The 18,017-nt window shown below is 34.0% G+C and overlaps 1 protein-coding gene, 2 long non-coding RNA genes and 1 pseudogene across 6 annotated transcripts; 2 read left to right on the forward strand and 2 right to left on the reverse strand.

The window, feature by feature from the left end:
• The first annotated feature begins 1,247 nt into the window (after positions 1-1,247).
• Positions 1,248-3,547, forward strand: LOC145724689 (heat shock protein 70 A1 pseudogene; annotated as a pseudogene).
• A 2,743-nt stretch (positions 3,548-6,290) lies between these two features.
• On the reverse strand, positions 6,291-8,140 carry LOC145724858 (uncharacterized). Of its 2 annotated transcripts, XM_081973345.1 has the most exons (5): positions 7,609-8,140; positions 7,320-7,549; positions 7,045-7,135; positions 6,743-6,990; positions 6,291-6,591 (listed from the first exon to the last, which is right to left on the reverse strand). In XM_081973345.1, exons 1-4 carry the CDS (start codon positions 7,734-7,736, stop codon positions 6,912-6,914), a joined length of 528 nt encoding a protein of 175 aa, XP_081829471.1. In that variant the 5' UTR covers positions 7,737-8,140; the 3' UTR covers positions 6,291-6,591; positions 6,743-6,911. The 2 variants fall into 2 exon arrangements, with proteins under 2 accessions (XP_081829471.1, XP_081829462.1); XM_081973336.1 differs by having other exon boundaries at positions 6,743-7,135.
• Positions 8,141-11,164: 3,024 nt separating this feature from the next.
• LOC145724908 (uncharacterized) lies at positions 11,165-12,138 on the forward strand. 2 transcript variants are annotated; one of them, XR_014177120.1, is made up of 3 exons: positions 11,165-11,567; positions 11,737-11,820; positions 11,884-12,138. It is a non-coding gene; the product is annotated as an uncharacterized LOC145724908 (long non-coding RNA). The 2 variants fall into 2 exon arrangements; XR_014177123.1 differs by having other exon boundaries at positions 11,174-11,571.
• Positions 12,139-13,727: 1,589 nt separating this feature from the next.
• LOC145724916 (uncharacterized) lies at positions 13,728-14,707 on the reverse strand. 2 transcript variants are annotated; one of them, XR_014177125.1, is made up of 3 exons: positions 14,493-14,707; positions 14,209-14,437; positions 13,728-14,138 (listed from the first exon to the last, which is right to left on the reverse strand). It is a non-coding gene; the product is annotated as an uncharacterized LOC145724916 (long non-coding RNA). The 2 variants fall into 2 exon arrangements; XR_014177124.1 differs by having other exon boundaries at positions 14,213-14,437; positions 14,493-14,706.
• Positions 14,708-18,017: the final 3,310 nt, after the last annotated feature.

The following is an 18,017-nucleotide window of genomic DNA, read 5'->3' on the forward strand; positions in this document are numbered from 1 at the left end:
GATTTTATATGCCGCTTTTGTCCTCTTAGACAAACTTATTTTGACCACTGTGTGCGATTAAAGCGAAGATTCGAGACGATTCCGGGTTCACCACGACCGTTGCGTCATATTATACAGAGTGTCCCAGGTTTTCATAAGGAAAATGCAACTGATAAGAGAACATAAAATACAAATATTCATAAAAGTGTTGTTGCTTAGTGCTTCGTTTTTGATATACAAAATGTGAAAGCTGTAATATTCCTATGAGATATATTTTTTTTAAACTTATATGCTAAAAATCAAAATAGGATGGCAAAACAAGGTAATCAACAGGTAAATGGTTTAATTCTCTTTACTTCTTTCTCACATTCCGAATATTTATCTGTGTATTACACTGTTACGTCATCTTATTTTTGTTACAATGTGTAATAATATGGTTGCACATGAAAATACTCTATATACCTAAATTATTATTATAATTAGTACTAAAACATTAATATAAAGTCAATATAAGGGTGTCACATGTTTCCAGTAACAAACTATTTTCAGCTATTTTCTTACTGTTATTTGTGGTAAAATTTTAAATATTATTATTTTAAAAAATTAAGCATATGACAACAATTCATTAGTAAATTGAACTTGAAATAAAAACTGTATATGACATCTTTTTCCTCAGTTATTATGCAGCGACATATAAAAGTATCAATGCCCAGACAAATAATATGTTTAATAAAATAACACTATAAAAATTAATTATTATGTTGCAATAAATATATTATTTGAAATTACTTTTCTAATTTAGCTCTTGCTACATGAAATTTAAATTAATGATAACAAAAGAAAATATTGATATATCGTGATTCTAGAAACTGCGTTGGCAACGGCAACATTGAGAAAGGTAATCCAACCTGAAAAGGTCGATAAACACGGAATCGTCTCGAACACCCATTACCTCTATACAGTGGACTAAATATTTAAAATACATTTAGTTTTTTTCAGCTCTCTATGAACAAGAACTACGAAGTTTAGTAAGAAAGTGGTTCATTCATAAATCAAATAACTTTAGCGATTTTTGCTGTTGTTAAATTGGGAAACTGTTACAATTTATTGCTGTAATTTATTTGGCTCACTCTGTACGTTCCGAAGCGGTCGTGACGCTATTCTAGAATCAGCTGTTTACGTTGCTAAACGTTCATTTTCAGGCCAGTCTAGAACGTTCGGAGCGTTTCGACTCGACTCGGAGCGCCTATAAAAGCGCTTCGGCCCGGCGGGGTTTTCAGATTATTTGAATCAGCGAAACGAACGAATCGAAAGCGATATACAAAGCGATCTTACCAAGTAAACGCGAGTTTCAGTATTTCAGTGTGATAGTGACAAGTAAAAGTAAAAAATGGTGAAGAAAGCTCCAGCAATTGGTATTGACTTGGGAACCACCTACTCTTGCGTGGGTGTATGGCAGCATGGAAAAGTGGAAATCATCGCCAACGACCAAGGTAACCGAACAACACCTAGTTATGTGGCCTTTACCGACACCGAAAGGCTTATTGGTGATGCTGCCAAGAATCAAGTGGCCATGAATCCATCCAACACCGTTTTTGATGCCAAAAGGTTGATCGGACGCAAGTTTGACGACCCTAAAATTCAGCAGGACATTAAACATTGGCCATTTAAAGTTATCAACGAGGGGAGCAAACCTAAAATTCAAGTCGAGTATAAAGGCGAAGTCAAAAAATTTGCTCCTGAAGAAATCAGTTCCATGGTTTTGACCAAAATGAAGGAAACAGCTGAAGCTTACTTAGGAGTTTCCATCAAAGATGCTGTTATTACTGTACCAGCTTACTTTAACGACTCTCAAAGGCAAGCAACCAAAGATGCAGGTGTCATAGCTGGACTGAACGTCATGAGGATTATCAACGAGCCTACAGCAGCCGCCTTAGCCTATGGTTTGGACAAAAACCTGAAAGGAGAACGAAACGTTCTGATATTTGATCTGGGAGGTGGAACCTTTGACGTTTCCATCCTAACCATCGATGAAGGTTCCCTGTTCGAAGTTAGAGCCACTGCTGGTGACACACATCTAGGTGGTGAAGACTTTGACAACCGATTAGTTAACCATCTGGCTGATGAATTTAAAAGAAAATTTAAGAAAGATCTTCGCGCCAACCCAAGGGCTTTAAGAAGACTCAGAACTGCAGCCGAACGTGCCAAGAGGACTCTGTCATCCAGCACCGAAGCCACCATTGAAATTGACGCCTTGTTTGAAGGAATCGATTTCTACACAAAAGTAACCAGAGCCAGATTTGAAGAGCTGAATGCCGATCTGTTTAGAGGAACCCTACAACCTGTGGAAAAAGCTCTAACAGATGCTAAAATGGACAAAGGCGCCATCCATGATATTGTCCTGGTAGGAGGTTCCACAAGAATTCCGAAAATCCAACAGCTCTTGCAGAACTTCTTTAATGGAAAACAACTGAACTTGAGTATCAATCCTGACGAAGCTGTGGCTTATGGAGCGGCTGTTCAAGCTGCTGTTCTCAGTGGGGAAACCGACAACAAAATTCAGGACGTTCTTCTAGTTGACGTAACTCCATTGTCATTGGGTATCGAAACTGCTGGTGGAGTAATGACCAAGATTATCGAAAGAAATGCCAGGATCCCATGCAAACAAACTCAAACCTTTACCACCTATGCGGACAACCAGCCAGCAGTTACCATCCAGGTCTTTGAAGGTGAACGTGCCATGACTAAAGACAACAACCTTTTGGGAACCTTCGACTTGACTGGAATCCCACCAGCACCTCGTGGAGTACCTAAAATCGACGTTACCTTCGACTTGGACGCCAATGGTATCCTTAATGTCTCTGCAAAGGACACCAGCTCAGGCAAAGAAAAGAACATTACCATCAAGAATGACAAAGGACGCCTATCTCAAGCTGACATCGACAGGATGTTATCCGAGGCCGAAAGGTATAAAGAAGAAGATGAAAAGCAAAGGGAAAAAGTGGCTGCTCGTAACCAACTAGAAGCATACATCTTCCAACTCAAGCAAACTGTTCAGGATTGTGGGGACAAATTGGGCAGTGACGACAAAGCCACGGTGGAAAGGGAATGCTCTGAAGCTTTGAAATGGCTAGACAGTAACAGTTTGGCCGAGAAAGAAGAGTTTGAAGACAGGCAGAAACAATTAACATCAGTGTGCAGTCCCATAATGGCCAAACTGTATGGTGGCGGAGCTTCTCAAAATAACAACTATGGAGGAATGCCTGGAGGAAGTTGTGGTCAACAAGCAGGAGGATTCAATGGTGGCAAGTCAGGTCCAACTATTGAAGAAGTCGATTAAACTGTTAATAACTTTAGCAATTTTGTGAATATGTACGTACCGTGATAATAACTGTATATACTGTGTAAAGACTGAATAGGTTAAAAAACTGTATATAATTTTAATTACTATGTAATTAGTTACCAAGTACATCTAGTGGTAAATTGGTTGCTTGCCGAAGAAAGAAAGTAGTATAGTGAGAATTTTGTTTTTATTAAATTATTTAAATAAATATTTATTTAAAAAAAATGCGTATAATTGTTATTTTTTTTTGGAGTCAGTACTGAGTTTTTAGGTACACTTTTTTCAATACACCCATATCTTTTTCCAATCAGCATTTTATGAGACACCTAAGTTACTGGAAACACCAGCAATAGTTTATTCATTTAATTTAATTGTATTATTTTCCTAACAGAAGCTTTTTCGCCCAATATTGAAAATATTGAATTTTTAAATTACGACAATACTTACACTATACAAGTTATAATAAAAATAAATATGTATGTACTGTACAGTACCCTCTTAATTTCCTTAATTTTGATTTTAGCAAAAAACGTTAAATGTAAAACTAGTAGATATTTTGGTCTACTTTACTCTTAGATAACCAGTTATAGAACAACATCATTTAGTAGAGCGCGAGCAAAAAGAACTTTATCATTGCTATCAAAAACCTTAATTCTAGCGGTTGATAAAAGTACATAACTTTGATAGCAATTTTTTTGCGGTACTTGATTACTTATTGCTGCCACTATTGATTCAGAATCACCCTCAGAAAAACTCCATCCCCATCTTATAGGTGCAAAAGTGTATTGTGATATTGTTTACATTTTCGACAGGAACCCATGACGCACTGCTTCCTCACATAATTATTGCGCAGACAATTTTTACACAATTTCCTAGCCTTAACAAATTTCCACTTTTCATCATGAAATAGTTTTAGAAATTGATTATAAGAATAAACAGAGTGTTCATTATTACAATAGTAACACAAAATAACCCCTGCAATACAACTAGTTTGCTTGTGTCCTCTTGAGTACTCCTTTACTTGCCTATCTCAAAAACATCTACATAAAACATCTGACTTATCTCTCAAAAACTTAATGAAATCTGATAGAGTAGGAGAGTCGCTTTGCACTGAGAATCCTTCCCAATCAACTGATGTTCTTGAATCTAACTTTGCACTAAGCATAAATATCAGAAGTGTATCCCAATTGTCAGTATTGTGACCTAACTTTGTGTCTTATTAAACTTAAATGCTTGGCGAGTTGATCAATTAAATTTCTAATTTCAACTGACGATTCTTTATTAATGTTCTGTAAAGAAAAAATTGCTTTTAAATGGTTATGGACTAACAATTTTGAGTTGTTGAACCTACTTACCAAGGCACTCCAGGCAATCGAGTAGCCATTTTCTAAAAATTCAATTGACTTTATAACTTCAGCAGCTTTACCTTCTAGAGAGGCCCTTAAATAATGAAATTTTTTGTACACTTGATAATTCATTGTTGGAGTTGATCAACGATTCAAAGGTGTCTCTTAAACTCTAACCATCTCTCGAAGGAACCATCGAAACTGGGAAGACGTATATCTATAGGTAGTTTAAAATAGATTTACCTCACCACGCGTCCCGCCTAAGGTCGACTTGCCAAGCAAGATTCAAGCATCTAATATTTGCAGTCAGTGACTAACTGAACATTGTGGGATAAAGACGGGTGAAGTTTCGTGTGTTACGTTATTTGTGCTGCAGCGTTTATTTTCTTGTGACTGGTTTTAATGAACTTAAACATGACTAGAGATCGAATCACCTAAGAAAAGGCCACAGGCGTCATCAAATGATGATGTCACATTATCTGTACCTCTCGCTTTAAACATTGCTGCTCTCGTTACTTTCCAAGTTGATGCAGCGAGTCAGTGGCGTGCTATTCTCTGCTCAGTGAAATGAAATTTAATTAACGTAAATAGGTGTAGTTTTTGCTTTTTCATTTCATAAATTGTATTAAAACAGGATAGGTAAGTAGGTTTTATAAAACAAACCAAATACATATACATACATAATATTGACGCTTTGAGAACAAAATTGGCCTAGGTCTCTGGTCCCATTTCTTTAAATATTAATTTAAAAAATAAACAAGAAAACAAGCAAAGGGTAAATTAAAAAAACATACAGTGTGTTTCGGTTAAAAAGATCTGTGAAAATTATTTTTCTGCTGTAGCTGCAGGGTGATGATTGATGAAGAATATTAAATACCAATTAGTTTAAATCCAAATTATATAACTTAACTTAGGGCAATGTTAACCACAAAAAAACATTGTCTTGGGGCAATTAATCAATTATTGGAAGATAAAAATAGGCAGCTGGTTTCTTTTTTCAATTATTCTTCATTTGAAGGTCCTACAGTGCAGCTAGACCTTGAAAATGAAGTCTCAAAGTAACTTTCAGCTTGCCTTTGCATCGTTTTTGATATACAGGGTTTCATGAAGAAGAGGTAATATTTAAAATTTGTTATCTTTGTTAAATTTAATAATCATATATTTTTATAAATTTGATAATTTTGTTTATTTATAAATACATATACATATACAAATTACGAATTCATAACATAAAACAAAAATCCAAAACTTAGTCTAGGAGTGAGCATCCTAATTCTTCTTCGGATAAACTGGCATCACATTCATCATCATCACCAAAATCTTCATCGCTATCGTCAGATGAACCAGTGTTAACAGTAAAAATAAGCTGGTCCACTGTATCATCAAAAATATGCTCTTTTTTTATGAGCTCCTCTTCATACTTTTTTACATGCTGGCAAATGTCAAACCACTCTTTTTCAGACACCTCTTGAAATTTTTGTTTTGTTAAAGCTTCGGTATCAGACAATTTAAAAGTGGTATTATGAGCTGCTACCCAATTTTTAACCAAAGCCCAAATTTTTTCTATTGGGTTTAATTCTGGATGGTAGGGTGGTAAACGCAACACAAGATGCCTATGTTGTTCTAACAGCCTATCTAAGTTATATTGTGGAGGAAATCTAAATTTATTTTCTTGTATGATTTGATACAGCTCTGGCTTTGTTAAATGAGGATCTGCTGGGATTCCTTTTTCCACTAGCCAACTTAACATATCTCCTTTTTTAGTAGCCATTGTAATATTTTTGTTAACAGTAACATTGTGGTAGGCTGCATTGTCTATAATAAGGACTGAGCGGTCAGGTAAATTAGGAAGCAATTGCTTTTTTACCCAAGTCATGAAATTCTCATGGTTCATATCATCATGATAATCTCCGGTTTTTAAACCTAAAAAAAAAAAAAAATCATAGTACAAACATTATGTGTCTTAAATGATGTGTAAAATGTGGTTAAACTTATTAATTACTTGTTATATAAACTTATTTTATTTAAGCAGGAGGAAGTACTTAAGTAGGTTTGAGGTGTACATAAATATTACCTGACTTAAATATAAGGAATCCATTTTCAATAAATCCTTTTTCTCCACCTGCGTGCACTATTATAAGGCGTTGTCCTTTAGAAATTGGTTTTTGTAAGCCTTTAAAATGAATGTATGTCTCATCTGTATATACAATATTGCGACCTTCTGAGCGGTATTGCACCAATTTTTAAAAAAAATTTATTCGTTTTAAGCGAATGTCATATGATTCACACAAGAATTTTCTTTTGTCTGGTGTCTTCTGCCACCTACAAAAGATAAAGTTATTTTGATGTACATGATTGCCAAGATGTAAAACATACTTAAATCCAATGTTCTTAAGCAATCGCCCTAAGCTGCTTACACTAATGGATTCAGTCAAGATTTGCTGGTCAATAATTTTTTGCAAAATACCTGTAAAGATAAAAAATAATCCCATTTTAGTCTAAATTTTGTTGTTTTAAATTTTCAATTAACACATTATCAAGGTTTATACATATAGCAAACTAGGCTTACATTTAATTGTAAAAAACATGGTAAGTTCTGCTAGAAAAACTCTGAAGACTCTGTAGGTATACCTAATGTATTATAAACTTACCTTTTAATGTTGGAAGTTTTTTCTCAAGAATATAGAAATCATAAATAATTTCTCTGATTCTTTTGATTTCATCAGGTTTGATGTTATCCAATTTTAATTTTTTAATCTGTCCCTTCTTTGTAGGAGTCTGAAATGATGAGCTTGGCCCTCCCCATTCAACATGTAGTGCTTCTCTAGATATCTTCTGCACAGTAGATCTAGACACCCCTGTAGCTGCTATAGTTCTCTCTCTAAAATGATATTTATTATATTATTCAACGTTTTCGTCGTTTTTAATCAAAGACAATACCTGTAGTTTTTCAAAGGAATGGAAACTCCTTCTGCTTCTTTCTTCATAAATTCTAAGACTTTACTTACAATTTCACGCCCTTGGCTGTGTATCACAACACCTTTCTTCCCAATCTTTTTTGGAGACATTATGACAAATTAACGATTTTTACTTATAACACGTGAACTCAAACTGCGACCATCAACAATACAACCAAAACACCAGACTAAAACGGAAACTAACCTAACCTAATTTTTAAACTCAACCTGTCCGCCACTACATTTTTTTAAACTTGGCAACATCGTTTAGAGTGCCGGCTAGTAAAAGCATGTAAAAGGGTCCATCTGTCCCTGGCCGCACCCGCATTTGTTTTAATTGTGCCCAAGTAAAAAACCGTACTACGTTGCCAAGTGGCTTTTTGACCGCTTAAGAATTTATTTTCGGGAATATTTTAATAGGACGCCTCTGATTATATCTAATGCGACGGCAACTGTAGAAGGAGAAAGAAATAGTTTTAAAAACTGCGTCATTGATGATGCGGTGGCCTTTTCTCATCTGATTCGAGCTCTACCAATGGTTATTATTGTTCTGTAGATAACTGTTGTGTCAATTATCTTGATAATGTACCTTTTTTTCGGTGCCCTAAGGATCCTATAAGGTATAGAATATATTTTTAGTTTTTATTTACCAAATTATTGGAAAAATATAACTATAGTTATTTATCGTTATATTATAACGATTTATAGTATAACGATAAATAACTAATAAAATAACATTTGATTCGCTTGTAGAGTTCTTTCTGTAATACCGCCGTATAACACTTTCGAGAGAAAACTTTGTAAGTATGCCTGAGCGGTCTTTCGATAAAACATTAAACCCAAAAATCATTACAATATACAAAGTGGTTCAAAAGTTACGACCAAAAACCTTAATTGGAAGGCAGTTTTTTGGGGCTACAGCTATAATCGTATTATTATGATCTCCCCTGTATGCTCCCGAGAGATTGTCATATAGTTATGGAACATCATGTATAAACGGAAGAGAGATAGGACACATGTCCATTTCTACATCACAGATATATGGTGTACCAACCGTATGTTGCGTTTATAAAAAAAATAAGTGTCAAATATTTTTTGGTTTACCCCATTTAAAGTTAAAGTTAAGCCAATTTTAGGTTAAAAGTTGTTCTTGACTGTTGCGTTGGTTCTAAAAATCGCTGCAAATTATGAAAGAAAAGTCTAGCTAAGTAAAATGCGACCCTGCATTAATCTTGCACCCAATCAGGTGCAATACTTTCATACTTTGTGCCTCCTTAACGTGAATAGACTGTAAAACTATAAAAGAAGATTAAATTAACCATTAAATGTTGTTTCAGATGTCAAAAATGGAAAGATATTCTTGGCTTTGTCGGAAATCACAAATATGCAAACTTAACAACGGAACAATCATACAATAAAATACGAATATGTGTCAATCATTTTGATGATAACTGCTTTACATCGTCGGGAAAACGTTTGCTAAACACTGCAATTCCAACTGCGTTTCGTTCTAGGTCTCATCAGACACAGATTCAAAGCCAGCTGGGTGCAGCAAATCAGCTTACGCAAACTGAATTTCTGTCAGGTAATTAATTTATTTCCTGATTTCATAAACAAAATAATTGGAATTTTTTCTTTTAGCAAGTACCCAGGCAAGTGCTATTACTGGCAGTAGTCCAAATATCATTCAACGCCCTCAAGTGACAGGTCAACTCGAATTTCAACATCAAAGTTTTCCAGGTATGATTAAATTTGTTATTGAAGTAGTTGCAGAAATCACCTAAACACACCAAAAAGCAGCACATTTAGAATTATCATTTGGGCTTACTCATTGTAGCGCAACATTTGTATACCTTTGATATTTGTTTATATCAAAGTGACAGTAAATGTCAACGTTTTTAATTGGACAGAATGACAAAATTAATAACGTGCTTTTTTTGCTAAAATTGTTTATTTCATATGTTTGATATGCGAGAAACAAAGATGTAAAAAGATGACGTCATTTTCAAAAGGTAAAAATCCAACTATAGTAGAGCTCGAATCAGCTAAGAAAAGGCCACAGGCGTCATCAAACGATGATGTCACGATCTCTGTACGTCTCGCTTTAAATATTGCTGCTCTCGTTACTTTCCAAGTTGTTGCAGCCAGTCAGTGGCGTGCTATTATTTTATCAGTAAAATGAAACATTTTCGTCGTTTTTAATAAAGAAAATAAAAGACAACAAGTTTTTCAAAGGAATGGAAACTCCTTCTGCTTCTTTCTTCATAAATTGTAAGACGTTACTGACGATTTCACGGCCTTGGCTGTATATGATAACACCTTTCTTTCCAACCTTTTTGAAAGACATTTTGACAAAATAACGTTTTTTATTCATAACACTATGTGAACTTCAACTGCGACCATCAACAATACAACCAAAACACCAGACCTCCCTGTCCGCCACTACATTTTTTTAAACTTGGCAACACCGTTTAGAGTGCCGGCTAGTAAAAGCATATAAAAAGGTCCAAATGTCCCTGGCCGCTGCCGCATCTGTTTTAATTGTGTCCAAGTAAAAACCGTACTACGTTGCCAAGTGGCTTTTTGACCGCTTAACAATATATTTTCGGGAATATTTTAATAGGACGCCTCTGATTATATCTAATGCGACGGCAACTGTAGAAGGAGAAAGAAATAGTTTTAAAAACTGCGTCATTGATGATGCGGTGGCCTTTTCTCATCTGATTCCAACTCTAGTAGAGCTCGAATCAGATGAGAAAAGGCCACCGCATCATCAATGACGCAGTTTTTAAAACTATTTCTTTCTCCTTCTACAGTTGCCGTCGCATTAGATATAATCAGAGGCGTCCTATTAAAATATTCCCGAAAATAAATTGTTAAGCGGTCAAAAAGCCACTTGGCAACGTAGTACGGTTTTTACTTGGACACAATTAAAACAGATGCGGCAGCGGCCAGGGACAGATGGACCTTTTTATATGCTTTTACTAGCCGGCACTCTAAACGGTGTTGCCAAGTTTAAAAAAATGTAGTGGCGAACAGGGAGACTTAGGGGGTTAGGTTAGGTTCCGTTTTAGTCTGGTGTTTTGGTTGTATTGTTGATGGTCGCAGTTGAAGTTCACACAGTGTTATGAATGAAAAACGTTATTTTGTCATAATGTCTTCCAAAAAGGTTGGAAGGAAAGGTGTTATCATACACAGCCAAGGCCGTGAAATCGTCAGTAACGTCTTACAATTTATGAAGAAAGAAGCAGAAGGAGTTTCCATTCCTTTGAAAAACTTTTTGTCTTTTATTTTCTTTATTAAAAACGAAGAAAACGTTTCATTTTACTGATAAAATAATAGCACACCACTGACTGGCTGCAACAACTTGGAAAGTAACGAGAGCAGCAATATTTAAAGCGAGACGTACAGAGATCGTGACATCATCGTTTGATGACGCCTGTGGCCTTTTCTTAGCTGATTCGAGCTCTAGTAGTCAAAGAATAGCCATTTAACAAGAAGGGGCAGTTGAAAAGAGAAAGCGAATTAGAGAGAGATGGACTATTCCTACCAAGAGATGGGCTCAAAAGGGCGACCGGCCAACACAGCGACCGGTCAGAACAGCGACATGAGAGATCGGGATGAGCGTAAGGGCGACTTCGGCAATCTTCGGTTTTACTGGTGGAGGGGGAAATGGCAAATGATCATCGGTTTTCGTTCCTATTTTCTAACCTCACATTATTATTAATTAAAATATTGTTTTGTTTGGTTGGAAATACCTTGTCTTTGAGTATTTTAATATTGCAATAACAGATACTGCAATATATACCTATTTTCTGGCCTCAAACTATCTGTGGTGTTCGTCTACGTGTTGGTGTAATTATTTTTCAGGTTGTGGACGAGAAAAAGCGCAGACTATTTTAAAGTTTTGGAGATGCTTGTTTATCACTTCAACAATTACAAGTAGGTAGGTATACTATTTGAAATTCGTTTTAGCTAGTATGGGCTTTTTAATGGCTTAATTTAGGAAGCCGTCAAGTAGTGATGTGTATTATTTTGTTGTTGAATAATAATATTAAATCATTTGAAAATAAATAGGTATTACCTTAAATTGAACTGATTATGTTTACAGGATAAAGGATTACTCCAAAGGCTCTGAAGATTTGGTCTTTTGCAACAATAAGAATAAACCAGAGCAACCATTAATGTTAGGATGGTAAGTTTTACTAGAATTTATTGTGATTACATACTTATTTATTTTTGTATTGTTTACAAACAGGGCACTACTGAAATCCAATGTGGAATGTTTTGGAAGAGGGTACCAATTTTTAAGGCAACATTTTAAACAATGAAGTGTAATAACCAGTGTTTGAACTGTATTATTTAGATAATACAGCTAGATATCTATACTATAGCTGTTACTCCTTATGGTTTTATTATGTTATTTGTAATTTACATACACCATTACATTTAGACAAATCTTTAAAAGTGTAGAAGCAGCTTGAAATCAATATGTGTTTGTATATTATTATTATTTGGACGGGTGTCATCATTTCTCTCCAATATAATTTGTCCCAATATTTCCAAATCCCCAATTCCTTATTAAATTATTTCCTATATATTTCAGTCTAAAATGATTAGGCCCAAAAAGCTGGACATCCAATTTAAAAACAATCTGTTTTTTGTTGGGTAAATTAAATGTGTACAAAGACTAACCTAACCTAAAACATCTTATTTTGTCAACATAACCTAATTCTTCGTTTTTCTGCCTTAGCAAAAATGATGGTGATGAGCAAATCACACCTTAGAACTTACAATAGATGAATAATATTGCGCTCATGCGCTCTCTGAGTATGCATGCCTTATTAATTTTGCGCAATACATCAAATCAAAGAAAAATCTGCTTTTGTTTCATTCAATCCCTATAGTCTTAGATAGATACAGATTTACTTTAACTATTAAATAATACTTTGTTTTTATCTTAGGTAAAAAGTATACACCCAACTTAACAGTTATTGTCACAGCTCAAAGTTCACAGCAATGTAGGTAGTAAATAAATTACTATACAACAGGACTAATAATGACTTTGTTGTATAATCTACCTTTATTTTCTCCTTACTTGAAAATGTGTAAAATCATCAATTTTATTTAATTTAGTAGTGATATGAAATTTTTTTTTCTCATATTAATTAAATTAAAGCGAGTTTTGCAAAAACCTCTAGTTGTAGACCATTTAATATCCCTATACTTTCAAAGATAGTTATAGATCATTTTGTTTTGAACATAAAAATTCAAATTAATGTAGAATTTTTTTTAATGTTTTTATTGTCTTTAAAATAGCCAGTTTTATCCATTAATAGGATATAACAACCAGCAAAAACCTGAAGAATATACATGCACTATGTTTTTGAAAAAAAAAAATCAAAACTTTGTTTGCCACCACAGTCAAAGGCTTGTTACACAGTGTAATAATTACACAGTGTTAACATATGCACATTGTTATCAAGTCCTGCTAAATTTATTACATATTGTCCGTTATATAAAATCATTAAAATACTGTCTTATTGCAAGTATCATAACTATCCTACTGCTAATGTTTATAACCTCTCCTTATTTCCCCATTTCTATAAAAACCACTATTTATGTTATTATTATGTTTACCATTAATATATGTGTATGACCATTATGATAGTTACTTAGGACCACCATAGAATAAGCACCTAAAGAGGCATTGTCGATATGACACACATACTTATAGTTACTTTATACATGGTAACATAATTCTGGCATTGTTCATTGCACAACTTGTGTCAAAAAATTACACAGTTTTATAAGAAAAACATGGAGAAACCCTATAAAAGTAGAATGTGGTGTCTAATTTGCTAACAATGAAAAATCAGAGGAAAAGTCTGTTTCAGTCAGTTTCACTCAAATCTCTGTCAAAGTAATAGGAGTGCTATTTCTTAAATTTGATGGTGTGTCCATAATTTTCTGAAGATATTCATATTTTGTTACCATTTTACTAGGTTTAACAATTATACAGTGTCAAAAACAATGATTATTTTATTATATCCTCATGCTCATAGGAAAAATTGAGAAAAAATAAAATATACAAAAGCGAAATAAATTTAATAATAATTTATTTTTCTTTAATAAATTAGTAAAAATAAACATAAAATAGACATAAACATAGCCTAATTAAACTTTTAAACTCTTAAAACAATGTATTAACATAAAAGAATAACATTTCTACCAACTTACAATAGCACATATACTTATAGGTATAAATACTATTTAATAATACATTATACCTAATTAATGTAATGGAAACTATAAATTTCATAGATTTATTTAACTGTTATAACTCCCATATGATATTACAAGTTATATTATCACAGTTCTAGAATCACTACTATAATATACAAAAACTATAAAAGCATATGTAACTTTAGTTGGTACTGCATTGGTGTGACCTGCATGCAAATCAAAAAAATCATCAGTTTACACTACAATAAAATGTAGCAATTCATGGATCTAGAAACAAAAAAAAAATGATACACAGAGAATATGAGAAGTAGGTATTAACTAGGTAACATACCTATACTTACATATTAAACAATGTGTAAATCAACTAGATTTATACCTCAACAGGTATATGCTGAAGCTGGATGCAGTTTTTTCAAATGTATTTGCCTCTCGGTTTCCAAATACAGTTTCCATTTGGTTTTTATTAAATACTGTCTTTGATAACCATTGTGTTACTTAATAAAAGTTCCAGTATACTTCATGCACATTGGCTATATGAGCTGTGGGGGCAGATTATCAAAGATTTTCTGAAATAAAAACGAAAATGTTGAAATTTTAAGTCCTACATACCATTCCACTTACCTGTTGCAACTTTCCTCAGGAAAACTCGGCTGATGATAAACATAAACATGCCCAACTATAAGTAATCGATTTAACTCTGATTTACCAGTCTAAAACTGTCCAGTAATAAAAATCAAACACAATTTGAGCAAATTTCCAATCAACATGTAAACAAAGCCGCCATTATTAAATATGACCTGCTGTCCGCATTCCACAAATTCCACAAAACCGCGGCCTGCCGAACGCCATTCGGATGGGAAACGCGCAAACGGTCTAATCGTCAAGAGGTATAATCGAAACCGAACGCAACCGAACGTAGTCGGATGACGTCTTTGGTTGGATTGCACCAATTTAGAAAATTTGGAAGTAAACAAACTAATAATATAGAATACATTATTATGCAAGAAAAACATTAGAAATTGAGATGTTGAGAACAAGACAGTATTTATTTGATTACTATATGTGATCAGTCACTGGGTTAGCATAGGTTCACCTAGCATTTTTTTTAATTTTAGTTAAAAAATAACCATTGCGATGTAACCACCTTACTGATACTTTATGTAATCGGCCACTGGGTTAGCATAGGTTCACATGAGCATTTTTTTAGTTATTACATTTAAAAAATAACACCTATCTTAAATACGATATGAAATTACTTTGGTGCGGGCAGTCATAAACTAGTCTACCGGCGCATCGACGAGTGTGCCCGATGTCGATTATACCAGCTGACGAGTGTGCCCAATGACGCCGTCCCCATTCGGATGACGTCGCGATCTCGCCCGAAGCGACTTCGGGTCGGTTCCGAACCGTCGCCCTTCTGGCCAGTCGCTGTTTTGCGCGTTTCCCCCTACCAAAGTTAGAGGGATCGACTGATATCGGCTTTAATCGGTGAATATCGAGTTCCATTAAGTTGTTGAAAAACGTTGCCATATCTCAGACCACATCAAATATTTGTTTTGTTTTAAAACATCAGTGTAAAGTTAATATTAGCATATTAGATAATCAGGATTGATATCTTCCAATGATCAAGAGGCGAATTTAAAACACTTTGACGCAAAAATTAGTTTATATTTGACTTTGAAAAGTAGATCTTTATTACAAAATGAAATAATACTATTTGGCAACACCGTCAAGAAATTGGATGAAATAGGGAGGGTAGCTTTTTCTGGGTTTCTACATTTTCGCGGGTTGTTGCTTTGTTTTGTCTTGTCGCGTTCGTCTTCGAATGTAGTAGGGTCTTCGATTAGTGGATTTTTTTGTTTTTTGAGTTTAATTGAATAGTGAAGTTGGTTTACGCATAATGGATGTTACCCGAAAAAAAACAAACGTACAGTGTATATTTAAAAACTGTAAAAAATGTTATTCTGCTTTGAACATAAGCAATCCAATAATTAGATTTTTTAGGGTTCCTAAAGAAGAAGCAAGGTAAGATATGTTCAAATTGTTTTATGAAGAAGAAAAATGAAAATGATGAAAATTTCAGATGCCGCAGGTGGCTGAATCTTTGTGGAAGAGAAGACCTACTTGAAAAGAATTTTGATCCAGAAAAATGTTACAAAAACTATCGAGTTTGTGGGAACCATTTTGAAAAACATATGTTTAAAAATCCAGGTGGAAAAAGGTCGAGGTTGTTAGACACAGCATTACCAATTCAATTAGATATCGAGACTTTTAATGAAGGTAAATTTTTATTTTCCATTCATTATAGTGACAATCTTATAAAAGAATGATAGTGTTTATTAGTGTGATAGTGAGATAATAGTAAATGTATGAATATTGTACCAATTAAAATTTAATACAGATTAGGCATAGTTACAGATCTCTTACAGAACACAGTCTTTTGATTCAGAGACAAGTGCCAGCAAAGGAATATCAGTCTGGTTTTACCTGCCAACCAATGAAAAACATCTGCATCTTACCTCCATGTGAAGAAAACACAGGGTGTCCCAACTCTATTTAGACGCTAAATTTCTCCGTCCCTGTACATTTTAGAGAAAAAAGATTCGGATTTAAAGATCACTTTTGTTCTAATTTCAATACTTTGCGAGAAAATCACAAAAGCATTATTGCATATTCAATATTACTGGTACGAGTATACCAGGTGTCCAAGACCACCCTGGACATAAGAGATTAACATGGGAAAACGGTTTTTATTTTTTTGCGCCTGTACGGTTCATTTATTAGTATAAGTTGTAGAGCACATTTTCGGCTATCAACTTGTAATTTTTTCAATACCGTAGATTTGACCATTAAAACGCAAAACGGCTCTAAAATTCGTAAATTTTAAATCTCGCGCCAAGCGGTCGTTAAGGAAAATTCATATCCGGCCGCGCTACCAACCTTTCAAAATCATCACAAATCGCCGTCCGTCGTTCTCTAATCAAAACATTCAAAACAACTTTATTTAGTAATAATTTTGAGTTACTACCCACAAAATGCAAAGAAAATAAATCGTGATAAAGATACTTCATCAGATCAGATCAGTAGCAAGTTGCATTTATAACCTCATTCGTCTCTACCCAACTTATTTACTTTGTAGTAAAGTTCCTTAAGAAAACACTGGTTTTGCTTGCAAATATTTAATAAGGACGATCGTACCACCTATCTCAAGCCTCTTCATAACACTACCAAACGATTTAAGGTGATGAAAACAGTGGACAATGAAGTCAGATCTTTGAAGATAAGTTGCTTTACTATACAGGGACCACAAAAGAGGGCAAATACTTTCCTCAAAAATAATGCGATTTAGTGACCTATGTGACTGCTAGTTTTATTTTATCTTTCTGTTTTGTAGTGTTGTCAACACACCATAATGTTTAAGTGGTTTTATATTGTATGATGTTAATAAAAAGACATTTTTTATAACTGATTATCAATGTTTTTTCCCTAGTTCTACAGGGTAAAGTAAGTACTGATATTTAATTAGCTCTATTAGTTAACTTGAACATCATTCCCCTACAAGGATCCTTGTAAAATGTCTACTAACCAAAAATAGTTTATTTGCAAGTAATGTGTAACTCGAGTTCACATTTGATTGGTAAAGGTATGTCCTGTGAAATGGTTGTATTGAATTAGAAGCAAATTGTTTCTCTTTAGAGACTTTCAATCACAACATTTCACCTACCTTTGCTAATTTGGAACTCCACTATTATCCAAACAAACATTAGGTTAGTAAGACAAAGTTGTTTTTAGCATACCTTGTATGGTGAAAGGTTCACTCACTCACACTCAATCTGTGGAACAATCACTGTTCATGTGGTAAGACCAGTTTTCTTTGCCACCTATTGTACCTAAGCTTTTCATTTGAAGAAAATGTATACTGTACCTTAAACTGTGAATAAATAATTAATACAAACCTTCAGTGTACAAAGTTTTATTTGGATCAATTGAGTGTGTGGAAAAAAATCCAATGTAGGTATATAGGCGACTTAAACTTTAGTTAAATTATATGCAAATGCATATTCGAAAGAAATATATTTTTGTAAAGTTGTAGAACAATACGAAATAACATTAATTTAGGAACAATCCAGTCAATTAGGAAAAAAT

The sequence above is a fragment of the Ips typographus genome, linkage group LG1, assembly GCF_016097725.1.
Source record: "Ips typographus isolate SLU linkage group LG1, UJ_Ityp_2.0, whole genome shotgun sequence".
Lineage (NCBI taxonomy): Eukaryota > Metazoa > Arthropoda > Insecta > Coleoptera > Curculionidae > Ips > Ips typographus.